We start from the raw sequence: 14,265 nt of genomic DNA, 5'->3' as shown, positions 1-14,265 counted from the left end.
TGCCTAAATAAATACAAAAGAATGGAAAGAATCTTATGTATATTATCAGATTGTAGTGCCATGAAACTAGCAATGAATGGTGGTGAGGAGAAGGGAGAGTAAAAGTGATAAAGATACAATATATGTATGGATCAAACTCCCAAACTAAAGTGACCACTGTGCATCACAACATTGTATTACTAAAAATAATTAAAAAGCAAAATTACAATGAGCTCTCATCTCACCACAGAATGGCTATTTAAAGACCAGAAATGAAATAACAATGATGTTGAGAGTGTAGAAAAACAAACCCTCATATACCATTGATGGGAATGTAAATCAGGACAGGCACTATCAAAAACAGTATGGAGACTCTTATAAAAAGTAAAAGTAGGTCACTAGGCATGGTGGCACATGCTTGTAATCCCAGCACTCGGGAGGCTGAGGCAGGAGGATCGCTGTGAGTTTGAGACCAGCCTGGGCTACATAGCAAGTTCCAGGTCAGTTTCAACTACACAGTGAGACCATGTCTCAAAAAAAAAGTAAAAGTAGGTAAATTGTATGATCCAGCTATCACACTTCTTGAGGTTTGATTCCAAAGAGATGCAATCAACATGCCAAAGAAATACCTTCAAGCCCATGTTTATTATAGTGCTACTCACAATGGTTAAGACACAGAATCAGCCTAAGTGCCCATCAACAGATAGATGGATAAAGAAAATGTGCATACATACACAAGGGAGAATTACTCAGCCATAAAAAGGAATAAAATTCTGTCATTTTCAGCAAAATGAATGGGACTGGGGGACATTATGTTAAATAAAATCATCCAGACATAAAAAGACAAGTACCATATGTTCTTTCTTATATACGGAAGCTGAAAAAGTCAAACTGCGTAAACCAGTGATTACTAGAGGTTGGGAAGGGTCGAGAGGTAGGGATGGGGATGGTGGATAATAGGAGATTGGATTTGATCAGTGCACACTATGTGCACGCATTGAAATAGCACACTGATTCCGAGTAATATGTACAATTAATATAGGTGAATCAAAATCAAAACAATAGAAAACAAAATTGTTTTTATTACTTAGTCACACATGGCTCTTGAAATTTAAAATGATTAAAATAAACATCAGTTCCTAAGTTATATTAGTTATATACCAAGTGCTCAGTAGCCATACGTGGTGAGTAGCAACTATGATGGACAGCACACAGGGGAAAGACATTGTTATTATTACAGCAAGTTCCATCATATACTACTTATTTATGGACTAACAGGAAGCATAACACAGAGTCTCTGAGTGCCTCTCTTTAGTCCTAGATCCCGGTATCTACCAGGATGGCAAAATAGATTTGTTGAATTTACTAACCACATGTTTTAGCAAATAATTTTGGTTTGGTTTGGTTTATTTTGATGCCTACTAAAAGCTAGACAGTATGTTATGACTTGTATCTAGATGTTACCCCAAAACCTCATGCGGTTATAGGTTATGGGTGGAGCTTTTCAGAGGTGGTAGGATCTAGAGCGTGTGACGCCGAGATTAAAGGTGTGTGATTACTAAATTAGGCTACTGATTGGTTTGACATAATTCTGGGTGTGGTCCACCCTGGGTTTCAGTGCTGACCACCCTAAGGGCATATAAAAGGGATAGAATATAAGAGGCAGAAAGAAGGCTGTTGTAGTTGCTGCATGTCATTTGCTGCTCCTTAGATACCTCACTGTTCTTCCCACCATGAAGTGTTTCTCCTCTGCAGTGCCCCTCTGCCATGCCACCCTGCCTTGGAGCCAACCATGAACTGAAACCTTTACAAACTATGAGCAACGATAAACCTTTCCTCCTTTAAATTTGAGTGTCAGGTATTTTGCCTCAGCAATGAGAAAAAGTAACTGAGACACTGTCCCAAGTGCAGAAGATCCAACAGTGCCAAACCTGCAGATTTCTTGTAGCTCACCACCTAGTGAAGGATATATCAAACAAACAACAAAGAAAACATTAAACAGGGGACTCAGCTCAATGATTCCACCTGCCTCACAAGCACAAGGTCCTAAGTTGGATCTCCAGTACAGGAAGAAAGAAGGAAGGAAGGAAGGAAGGAAGGAAGGAAGGAAGGAAGGAAAGAAAGAAAGAAAGAAAGAAAGAAAGAAAGAAAGAAAGAAAGAAAGAAAGAAAGAAAGAAAGAAAGAAAGAAAGAAAGAAAGAAAGAAAGAAAGAAAGAAAGAAAGAAAGAAAGAAAGAAAGAAAGAAAGAAAGAGAAAGAAATAAAAGAAAATTCAAACAAATGCATAACTCAGTTAAAAGCTCAGAAACAAACCATAAAGGAATTATACAGGTCAGTTTTGGATAAAACCTGGTAAAGGGGCACAGTGAATTTAAATGAAACCAGAAATAAGGTTAAGGCCAGATGCTGACAGGCCTTGAATTCCATGCTAAGAAGCTTGAACTTAATGCAACAGAAAAGCAGTGACCCATTTAAGAATTTTAAGTAGGGAAGTTAGCCTGATCCAATTTGAGCTTCCAAAGTACCTATCCAGCAGTGCAGTGAGGGACAGACTAAAGGAAGAGAGGCCTGTGGAAGACAGATCGAAAAGGACACCCTGGCAGGGCAGGGAAGTGGTACTGGGGAGTGACCATGGAGAGAAGGAGCTCAGCCCAGGGCTGATTCCCAAACTGAGTGGACAGCCTGGATGGGTGGGAGGGGAGATAAGCAGAGCAAAGGACACCTCTGAGGGAGCCCGCTGGAGCAGGAGGAGGATCTGTTAAAATTGGGGCTCTGTCCCCAGTCCATGGCAAGGGACTGCATTATGGGTGATTAATTCATGGCCGAGTTACTTTCTTATGAAGGTTACCACAGATATATCAGCGTGACAGGTGGGGTGTGAGGGAAGAAGGTTTAGCGTGCTCAAGTCAGAGCTGAATATTAGATTCTAGTCACTGTTTGATTGATCTTTTAAGCAATTCTGGGATTCTGTCACTTAAAATCCAATAAATCTTTGAAGGCCTGGGGAAAGCAATGCAAAAGCAATAAATCTCCATTGTGGAGTATGAGAAAAATAGGCCAAGCTGCTGAGGAGGTTCGGTTGGAGGGATGAGAGTGCAGGATCCTCCCTGCTGCTCTCCTCAGTGCCCTGAAGGTGTGACTCTACCAGAGTCAAACCCCTGAGGCTGCCGAGGAGCAGCAAACAACCGAGCGGGGCCTGGAGTGGACTCTGTGAGAGTCTGAGCATTCGGGGCATACGGAAGAAGTGTCAACCTGAGGGACTAGAGACCAAAGCTCAGGTGGGAGTCAGAACCAGCAGCTTCGTGCAGAGAGACACCACTGGAATTCACAAGTTACAGATTGGGCCCACCCCAAGCAGAGTTGGAGGACTGCGAAGTCATCTTGCCTATGACTCACGCACTAGCTAGCAGAAGCTCACTTCGTGTGGCACCCTCATGAAAGGGTCACCCAGGCAACATCTGACATGGGAGATTCAGAACTTGTCAGGGAGCATTGAACTCAGAATCAGGAAACTTGGTCCACATCTGACCATTGGCTTTACTTATTATGAACTCTGTGACGTTGGGTCATTTAACATCTTATACTGCGGTTTCTTTCTCTGATATAGAAATGGTATTTCCCAGCTTACTCACCAGGAAGAGAAGTTTACATGACACACAGAAGAAAACTATCATCAACTGTGAAGTCTTTTATAAAAACATCGTTGTTTTTCAAAGTTAACCTATATATGTACTTATTGATCGAGTTTGATATGCTAATTTGGTGGATGTATATAAAAATGTCATTATTAAATCAGGATAATCAGTATTTCCACTTCTTCAAATATTATCATTTCTTTGTGGGTAACCTTCAAATTTTTCTAGTTATTTTGATATGTGTAGTAGATTCACTTTTTTGCTCCCCCCCAGATGACAGTGTTGCCACTCCTTCCTCCTACCTACACTAAATAAGACTCAAGGCATCTTCGGCCCTCTAGCAAGAGTGCTGTGTCACAAGGGACCAGCATTTCCCTGGTCTCAGCGGCTCCCACCTTCCAACCTGCAGGACTCCACACTGTACTTTTCCTGGTGGTGCTCATCCCTCCTTCTGGTCTAGTGTTCCACTGTCTCTGCTGCGTCGTGTCATCTCATCTGTTCTGCTGATTTCATTATTCGCTTATTTGCTTAATGCCCTACCTCCCTGCTCATTCACAGGCACATTAGCAGGTAGTAAGTCTCAAGAAAGCAGTGTTGTGCCCACCTTGTTTACTGCTTATGCCCCGTGCTTAGCTCACTTCCTGGTCCATAGTGAGTGCTCAGTAAATATTCATTGAACAACTTCACTCTCAACTGCCTCTCATATGCCCATTGTGGCACCCAAAGTTTGAGGTGAAAAACGGTCAAGGTAACTAAAATTCAGTATGGTATTTCCATTGTGTCAATGCAGTTACCATGAAAGTTTTGCTGAGTGGCCTTGGGTAGTCTCTTCTCCTTCTTGGAAAATTCCCAAGCAATGTCTGAAAAATAATTCCAGAAATAGAGAGCCCACCCACCCTCAGTGATCCAGAGCATTGGGATGAAAAGCAGCCAGACATTTCCAGACACCAACCATTTCCCCTCTGAGCAATGACATTTCTTAATTTTAATTTTTTTGGATGAAAATGTCACCAAAATATGTCATGCATACTTTTCTACTAGGGAGGTGGGGTGGTATAGTAATGAGTATAGGGTTAGAGGAAGAACTGGGCTTAAATTTGGCCTGTAACTCTTACTTGTGTCATGGCCTGGGTCAATGCACTTGACTTCAATTTATCTCAGTTTCCACATGTGCAAAGGAAGAGGCCATTACCAAAATGCTGTTGAGATGCAGACAGTGTTATGTACAACGAAAGACACACAGCAAGTGTTTGCTCATTAAATGCAAGTTAGTTAGCTGTTTTAAATTAAAGACATGTTTGTGTTTTGTAAACTAGGATCAAGGAGTGAGCGCTCATGGCTGTGAGGGGCTGCAGCATGTAGACCTCTTTGGTTTTTGAATACTCATATCTGCTCTGTAGAGCGATCCTGCTCCTTTGCTCCCTGCCAGTCTCAATTCCTCACTGATGCTGGGCCACTTCCATCCCGCTCTCCCTCTAATTTACTGTAGTCTAAATTACTGTGGTCTGAGGATGCATGAGCTCATTGAACAGACATGCACAGTAAGAGCATGTGGATTCAGAGGGAAAATGTAAGGGTTTCTCAGAGTGGGGACTAGCAAAATGTTTCATGTGTTTTCATTTGGGGTGTCCAGAGGGTCCCTTTACCGGGGAGGATAAGTGGAGATGTGGTTTCTGGTCTCTGGAATCAGGGAGGCCTGGGTGCCTGGCCTACCCTGGCCCTGGGCACTCCCCTGTTCATTCAGGGTGTGAAATATTGACCATGCTGTAGAGATAAGGAGAAAAGAGAAAAAGAGGGAGAGAGGAAGGGAGAAGGAAAGTCAGAGGGAGAAGAAGAAAGGGAAGAGAGAAAGGGAAAGAGAAAGAGACTGAGATTCAGCATCTTGTCTGATGTCAGCACTGCAGTGTTAGAACAGGAGCTAATCTAGGTTCCTGGCCATCAAACTCATGTACTTTCTATGGCCCCACACAGCCTGAAGATGGTGGGGAACTGGACTAAATCTGCTTTCACCAGGAGATCACACAGGAAGATATCAGTTAGACCAGGTCTCCTGCTGATAGATTTATAGTCTTGGATAACTGAATCTATAATAGAAATGGTAGATCTATGGTCAGATCTGGGCTTGCTCTGGGTCAGCTGCTAACTTCCTGTGCAACCTGGGTAAGCTGTTTTCCTCCTCTGGCCATAAATTTGTCCTCCGGGAAAGTCATATTTTACAATATTAACTGATGTTGCTGCATAAAAGAAGAGAAGATTGTTAAAGGGGACAAGACCTTGTTGGCCAAAATGGAATGGTACTGGGACACCACAGGTGCCTCATTCAAAGTCAACTTTCTTAATTCCTACTTATTGTCTGCGTGCCTTGGACATCTCCACACCTCAGTTTCATCACCTGAAAATGAGGATAATAGCTCACCGTGTGAGATAGAGAAAATTAAATGACAATGTTATGTCAGAATAATCAGAAGAGAAGCAGGGGAATTATAGCCTGATTTGACTCCAGAGCTACCATTTAATTTTGCTTATCATAGATAGGACAATCCTGGAACAACCACTGTGCAAAAATATAAGAGCAAAGCTCTATGTTAAGCTGCCCAACAAACATTATCCACACCTGTCAGGGCCTGAAGACTCAGAGGGAACATTATCCAAAGTCTCCAGACTTCTAGGAACACCCACAATTTTGATGATTGATTCTATTTGCTTCACTGCCTATACTTTCCAGGGAAAGCTGGACACAGAGTGGAAAAAGGAGTTTTGGGCCATCTCAGGAGCTTCTTTTTAGGCTGGTGTACAAGACTCCAGGGACACAAAGAATGATGCCACCATGCTCTCCAGCAGTCCTCAAATGAGCTGGAGCTTTTCAAACACATTCCTGCTCTTATCCCACCACTTCTGCTTGACCTCTGTGTTAAGGTGAACTTAACCAGGTATGGAGTCTCTCCTTCACATTTTTGCCCACTTTGGGCACTTGCAACTTGGATGAAACCTTACACAACACTGAAGATGCAGCTCAGTATCTCCTCTTTTGAGAATTCTCTTCTCTAACAATTCCTCCTTTAACAACTGTGCATATCTTTAAAGGATGCAATGTCTTGCAATTATATTTTCTCACTTCTCTCTCCCCATGTAGAGTTTAGCTTCCTTTATAATGTAACTTATTTATGTCTAGTTCACTACTCTCTCCAAGTACCTAAACAGTGGCTAAAAAAGAGTGGATACTTAATAATGTTGGTGTTGAATGAGCCATTATTGAACTCTGTGCTATACTTTAACTCAACAAGTGTGCATTGAATACCTTATTTGTGAAGAGTAAGGGCTTAGAAAGCTATTCCATTCCATAGCCTACCTCATTTCTATGACCTGAGGTCTTGCTTCCTGGAGTGCTGAGCAAAATCAGCAGTTCACATTGTTGCTTTTGTGCAAAATGTGCTTAATTAAAAGAGATGCCACCCGCCAAATAGCCAGGGACATACACTGAGCTACTGTGTTGCTTTTGCTGCCTCTGGCAACCATACCCTTCTCACCCCCGATAGCCTCTTGTTAAAATCAGCAGGTGACCTTGCCAGCAAGGACCCTGTGGGATTTCTCATACTCCATAGCCCTAGACTAGACAAGGTCCTCTTTCCATCTCAACTCTTCCTATTCATAAGCTTTCAATAAGTTCTTTGAGAATTTAGTAAATCTCTCTGTTGCTGGCACTAAGGTCATTTTCCTAGGGGATCATATACAGGTTTCCAACTCCACTAAATTTACCAGGGTTATGTTCCAGAAAGCTCTCTTCCTGACCATCGCATGTTCCTATCAGCACGATTCTTGTGAATGAATAATCCTCTGTAAGGTGAGAGGGCCCTGGCCTTGATACTTCCTCTGAACTGAGCTTGGGACTGCTGACCCCGTTCCTTCCAGGAATTTTTGCTCCTGGTCCCACCGTGCTCATGCACGTTGTCAGTTACATGATTCCCCTGGAGATATGTGTAGTACAGACAAAGAAAGCTGCAAACTCCTCACCTGACAGGGGCTCCCCTGGACTGGGCCGGTTTCAGCATCACTGTGATGGTCGTGTCCGTTTCGTTCAGCGGGGTGTCTGTGTCATATTCAGGCATTGAAGGAGCTGGGCAGGGAACAGAGATTGGAGGTGAGCTCAGCACCAGCCCCCAACCTTGCCTGCCACCTCCATACTTAAAGATATTCCAGACGACTAGAAGGGAATGGGTGCTGATGACAGGATATCAGAGGCTTTCAGCAAAGGAGGCCCAGACTGGCAACCTGTAAGGTACAGCAGTCTGGAGAAGGGTGACAGCGATATGGCCAGGAACCCACATGCACCCAAAAGTTCCACAAGGAATAAAGATATGTGTAAGAAATATAAGAATGTAATAAAGATGCGAAAGCAGAGTCAACCTTGTTAAACACATTTAAATGCAAATTAAAGCAATAATGAATTAGTTCCCCCTACCTTTTTATCCATGAGACCCTCTCCTCCCTATAGGAGTGTGACTAAATCTAATCTTTGAAAGGGTAATTTAGCCATTTGTATTAAGAGCCATTAAAACTCACATCCCTTTTAATTCAGTTTTTCAATTTCTGAATTTAATCCAAAAGTTACAATCCAAACCAACGAATTAAACTTGTACTTTGTAAGATGTTTATTGAAGCATTATTTTATAAAAACATGGAAGCACCATATATATCCAACCACAGGGGAATGTTTAATTAAATTACGTCCATCCACTTGACAGAACCTTATAATGAAAGAGATGTAACAACATGGGAAATGCTTATGGGATAAGAATAAGTGGAAACATTAAGCTACAAAAAAAAATCATGGCTTTTGCAAAAGCACATGCAAAATATGTATGTATATAGATGAGAATTTCATAGATATTCTAAAAATGAAAGTTGTAGGGCTTTGGATTTAGTTCAGTGCTGTCTCACAAGCACAAGCTCCCAAGTTCAATCCCCAGTACCAAAAAAAAAGCTGTAATAAAGTATTCTGTTAATTCTGTGCTGATGCTGTCTAGTGGTAAAGAAAGGAGCCCTACTAGCATTGGCAGTTTTCAATCTTGGATCACTGTGGCTTGGTTACAACTATTCACTCATTCATCAAAAAATTTCATGAGAATCTGTGTTGTGTCTTACTTTGGCAAGAATATATTTGAAAATACAATTAAAAAACCAATTTTATATTCTCTTTCATATATATATTATATATATTATATTCTCTCATATATATGTTCACACTAATGCAGCCCTGTGGCAAGTTATTTGGTTAATTGCCAACTAATTAATATATTTTTTAGACTTGAGGAAATGTATCGATTGGTTTCTTCATGAGATTGCAAGACTAGCTCATAAGGGACTGTGTCATCCTAATTGTTCCAATCCCACACGGAGACAATTGGCTCTGCCTCTTGTCTCTCTCACAAAAATGAAGCATGGGTAGGAAAAGACAACCTTTCTTCCTTTTCCCTTTTAGTGTAATGTACTTGTATCAACTTCCAACAAGGAATGTATTCATTATCCAATGCAAATATGCACAAATAAAGAATAAAACCAGAAAAAGAAAAAGAGATACCTGAAATTTTGGTAGCAATCCGAGTGGTAACAGGGGGCCCAAAGCCCTTGGCTGTGCTGGCCTTGATGGTGAAGGAATAGGTGGTCCCTGGATACAGACCCACAAAGAGGTGGTGAGTTTCATTGCGGAGCTTGAACACCTTCCCCCTCTGGCTGGACAGGTCTGCACTCGGGTCCAGGGAGCCAACAGCCTTGTAGTTGATCTGCAGGACCAAGAAACAACAAACACATAAGTGCCCCACATGGGGGTGCTGAATGGAGCTCATCTGAGAGGAAGGACATCAGGGGAGGACAGGAGAGGACAGGTAAGCCAGGTCGATCAGTGAGTTTTGCACTGTCACCAGCTCTTGCCCACCTGACAGATCAGCCCAGCCTCTGCAGATCTACTGCAGATATTCTAGGACATCCTTGTCCAACAGAAATAGGATGCACACCACACAAGTCATTTTAAACCTGTTGATAGTCACAATAAGGAAGTAGGAAAATGAAAGTAGTTTTAGTAACAGATTTTGTTGAGCTCAGTACATTCATAAGATTATCATTTCAACCTGTGACCAATATAAAAACCTTAATGAGACAGCTGACATTCTATAATCCATGTTATGTCTTAGAGATCTGGTATGCATGTTACTCTTACAGCATATTTCAGTTTAGACTGGTCACAGTTCCAAAGTGCAGTGGCCTTGTGTGGCTAGTGGCCAATTAATTGGGCAGCATAGTGTAGAATGACACTGAAGTGTAGCAGCATCATAAGAACTCTTTAGAAGTCTTGCTAAAAGTACAGATCATGGGTCCTACCCTCTAAATGGATAGCATTTCATTCTGTAGTTTTCTACTGCCTTATCTTATTGCTATTCTCCCTTTCCTTGGGGGAATCAGGACAGTTGTTATCATTTTAATGATGAACAAACCAAATCTTAACAGTAAATAGCTTGTATTAAATCAGCACTTTTCAACCTATCTACAGTGAAGGCCATTTTTTTTTCCAAACCACTGCAGATCAATAATAGGATCTTCCCCACAAGACTTATCCTGTGAGATTGGCAATAACCAAAGTGGTGTACACTGCAGAAAAGAAACTGGTCTACACTATGCAATATTTTGTGTCTACTCTTCACTGATCACACATGAGGGTGTCGTACAAATGTCGAGGTACAGAAGTTTTGAAGCGCTCACTCCATTTCTACATTTATAGCACCACAAAACTAATGCACGGTTGATGGTGTGGTTCTGGCCTCCACTGATCACACTTGGAATACACGTGTCTAAATTACACATTTCTTAGGTGGCATACACAAAATTTTCTTCCAATAAAGTATTTTATTAAAGCCAGGGATTTAGCTCAGTGGTTTCACTGCCTGCCACACAAACTCAAGGACCTGAGTTTGATCCCTGGGATGCCCCCAAAATAATTTATTAAAGCATAATGCACACCGTGTAGTATACAGATAAATGAGTTTTTGCAAACCAGATAGTCATACAATCAAGAAACAGAACCCAGACACAAGACTCATTCCATGCATTCGTCCAGTTCTATCTGCCTCCTGTATTCTAGTAAGATCACCTCTGTCAGACTTCTAAGAGCATGGGCTACTTTTGCATGGTTTTGAACTTTACATAAATAGAATCTTATAGTATATATGCTTTTGCCTCTGGCTTTTTTTTTTCACATGTTTGTGAGATTTACTCATGTTGTCACGGTAGCTTTAAACTATATAGTCTCACGCTTAACTTGCTAATTGCTAGCTAACACTGGACTAAACGTGGGTCTCACCTCCATTCTGTGGTCGTTATTCTATACTACACTGCACGGCCTGGCCTGCAGACACGGTCCAGGAGTTAAAGAATACATTCATTCATCCACTTCTGCTCCTTCACATACATTCCCTGGGTATTCCTGGATCCCAGGCTCTGCACTGTGGGTCACTAGGAGTGGTGTTCATTTTAGAGACAGGGCACCCAGCTAAACATGCAGCTCACAGCATTTACCTTCCATCAAGAATGCTTACACTTACAGCATGACCAAATCCAGATGGAAAGGGAATACACAAACTTCACCTTTTAAAATGAGCAACTTCCTATTTCTGGCAATGGCATTGAAGGTTTTGAGAAAAGAGATTTCTCTCTCCTGTATTAAGGAGCAGTGGTGTAGCAACTGATGGTCATACGCTGGAGGAGAGAGGCCAGAAGTAGCTGGGAGCAAAGTAAGCCCAGGAGGAGAGGCACAGAGAGCTGAGGAATTTAGGGATTTTGCAAGCATAGCTTGAGTATGGGCATCTACCATGCAGGTGGCTGATGGCCTGGCTTCAAATCCTTATCTTAGGGTCTGCTTCTGAGCAGTGCCAGACCTAGACAGAGTGTTTGGGGAATTATCTCAAGAGAGAATAGAACCAGTGTCTGCAGGATGGTAGGTGCAGAGTCCGAGCAGAGGAAAATATTTTTATTCTAGGAAGAAGGAACTGTAGAGTCAAGGCCTAAGGTGAGGAAAGGTTTAAACAGAAGAGCCTAGGAGGACTGCATAGTGAACAGCAGGAGAGGCAGGTGTCTCACTGGCTCCTGGATTCCCTAATGAAAGAAGAGGGGGGAATGTTTAGAATTGTATCTATAGCCAACAACCCCTGCACACCAGTGGAGAATGGGTTCCTTCACATTCTCTCAAAATTCTGTTCCAGTCGCCTGCCTGCCTGGGCTGGTGGCAAATGCATTGATATACAGACACTGGGAGGTAAAACTCATGCCTTATTTACTAGCCAGTGCCTTCCCTGTGCTCCAAATTCAATCCAAAAGCGACACAATTTCCACGGAGCTGTCAATATAATATACCGCGCTCCCCTGCTCTCCTAACCTTTCCTGGTATTACAGGATCCTCACTTACTTGTAATGAAACACTATGAATAAATCAATGTATGTTAATATAGCGTGTCTTCAATTTTTTATGAAGGGCTCCACCAAATCTAATTCCCACTGCTTTGTCAGAAACAGTCTTTGAAAAATTTAACTTGCAAGTTTTACGAAGTTAGTGGGAGATCAGGCTGGGGAAGGAAAGAAGAAAGGTGAGAAACATGGAAAGGGATGGTGTGGCAGGAAATGCATAATGCGATAGGAATTTTTGTTTGGAAGTAGAGGAAGGGGAAGATTTGTTGGCAGAGCAAACATAAAATAGAGTTCGTGGAGGAAAGAGTGCCGAGTTTCATATCAGCTCAAGGCTCCAGGGATAGGCTATGGCTACAATACACCAGTATTTTAATTTTTCTATGGTGGATGACAGTGGGATCTCCTAGCTAGAAAGTACATTGTTCATAACAGAAGTCCAGTGATGTCATCAGAACAATGGTCGCCATTGGCTCTCAGCATTGAGATTTTGCTCTTAGGCAACTCCCTGAGTAAGCTGGTTTCCCTTGCTCTTCCTTTTGCCCGCTGCCCCTCCCAAACCACATTTCAGCACCTGAAAAAAAAAAAAAAAAACCCAGTCCCTTTGGTCACAATACCTTTGCATGAGTTAATCCGCCCTTCTCACCCTTAGATTTCATTTAAAATGACACAGTTCATGAGTGCCTTCTGTAACTCCCAAGCCCTACATTATGTACTGAGTCATGTATACCTCCTTTGCTTCATTAACTCTACATTTAAGCAGCCAATTATTACATCAACAAGCCCCTTTTCTACCAGTCCAGAGGTTTACAAAATATGACCTACAAACCAAATGCAGCCCATCACCTTTTTTTTTTTTTTTTTTGAAGTTAGGTTTCACTGGAATCCAGTCATCCCGTTTGTTTATGTATTGTCTCTGGCTGCTTTTATATTACAACCATAGGATTAAGTAGTTGAGACACAGACTCTACAGCTCACACAATTGAATATATTTACTTTCTGGCACTCTACAGAAAACAATTTGCTGACTCCCATACTAGACTTCCAGGAGGGTAAGTGCTATTTGGTCTTTGTCGAACATTTCATTTCCTTTCACGGCACATATAAATGAGTGATCAAACGAGCCATGTGCCCTGAGAAACTTGCTTAACCTTTCTGAGCCTTGAGTTCTTCAGGGGTAAAATATGAATTCTACTTTCAGTTTCTGGTATGTAGTTTATGTTGCAGAGTGACCTTTAGCTTCTTTACTCCTGGAAGACAGCCCCTTTGTTCAGGAGTAAGGCTCCAGGGAGTACCTGAGTGACTTTTGCACACCCATGGTCAGCTGTCAGGAGACCTCATGAGAAGAATAACCTTCTCTTCTACATAGGCTGAAGGAAGGGAGTAAGAAATGCAGAGAGATATGGCTACCAAACATGCTTGGGTTGAGCTGTACTGGGCTACTGGTCAGGGTCCAGGGCAAGGCTGACTCGGACTTCTTCAGGCAGAGCGGACAAGAAGGTTCTAGTCCTGGGGGTGAGGTGGCACATGAAGGGTAAGGGAAGAAATGAAATAAAACCAAGACCAGGAAAGGGACAGGTCCCAAGCACGTGTTTGGAAGATCATTCCTGACAGCAACACCATTTTGAAGCGCACACTGTGTTCCAGACATTACGAGGGTGCCTTCACATAAAAATCAATTCACTGAACCTTGGAAAAAAAATAGCATGCATTCTTTATAGTTTTTCCTGTTCCTCAAGTGACGGAACAAGTCAAGAGAGGACACCATGACAGTGTGATATAGGATGAGGTCAGCTTGCTGTTCTTCATGAGAGACATGATCGCGTGGTGCATTTAAATTGTCAAGAAACAGAAGAGACAGCCCTATGCTCTGTAACAGGAGGAGGTTACTTCAAGCTAGTCTCTTTCTGCATTGCTTACCCCCAAGGCTACCAAGAGGGTTGAGACCAAACCTATGAACACTTTTAGAATGTGTTAAAAAAAAAGAGGGGAAAATGGTGACACCAGGCAGCTGCTGCAGAGACAGAAGATGACCCACAGAGCAGGAAGTGTCCTCCACTGCTCCAGCTTCACCATGGACCCATTCCTTAGCTGGTGTGCAAATGTCAGTGCACTACCTGGCAAAGAACACAAAACAAGCAACGGGCTGGCAGGACTACAAGGTCTTTCAGAGAGATCGCTCCCTAGGACAGTGGAACCCTGT

The 14,265-nt window shown here is 42.3% G+C and overlaps 1 protein-coding gene across 8 annotated transcripts in view; it reads right to left on the bottom strand.

The window, feature by feature from the left end:
* The window catches only part of Ptprt (protein tyrosine phosphatase receptor type T), an 810,280-nt gene that overhangs the window by 286,904 nt on the left and 509,111 nt on the right, over nt 1–14,265 (bottom strand). For all 8 annotated transcript variants that reach the window (XM_033767165.1, XM_010631417.3, XM_033767166.1 and 5 more), the window contains exons 10-11: nt 9,193–9,394; nt 7,626–7,728 (exon numbers count right to left, since the gene is read on the bottom strand). In XM_033767165.1, coding sequence (XP_033623056.1) covers nt 7,626–7,728; nt 9,193–9,394 — 305 coding nt within the window. The remainder of the gene's footprint in view (nt 1–7,625; nt 7,729–9,192; nt 9,395–14,265) is intronic.

Source organism: Fukomys damarensis, unplaced genomic scaffold (assembly GCF_012274545.1).
Source record: "Fukomys damarensis isolate Sample0158 unplaced genomic scaffold, DMR_v1.0_HiC HiC_scaffold_22, whole genome shotgun sequence".
In the NCBI taxonomy this organism is placed as follows: domain Eukaryota; kingdom Metazoa; phylum Chordata; class Mammalia; order Rodentia; family Bathyergidae; genus Fukomys; species Fukomys damarensis.
This window is presented reverse-complemented; position numbering and strand designations above follow the sequence as displayed.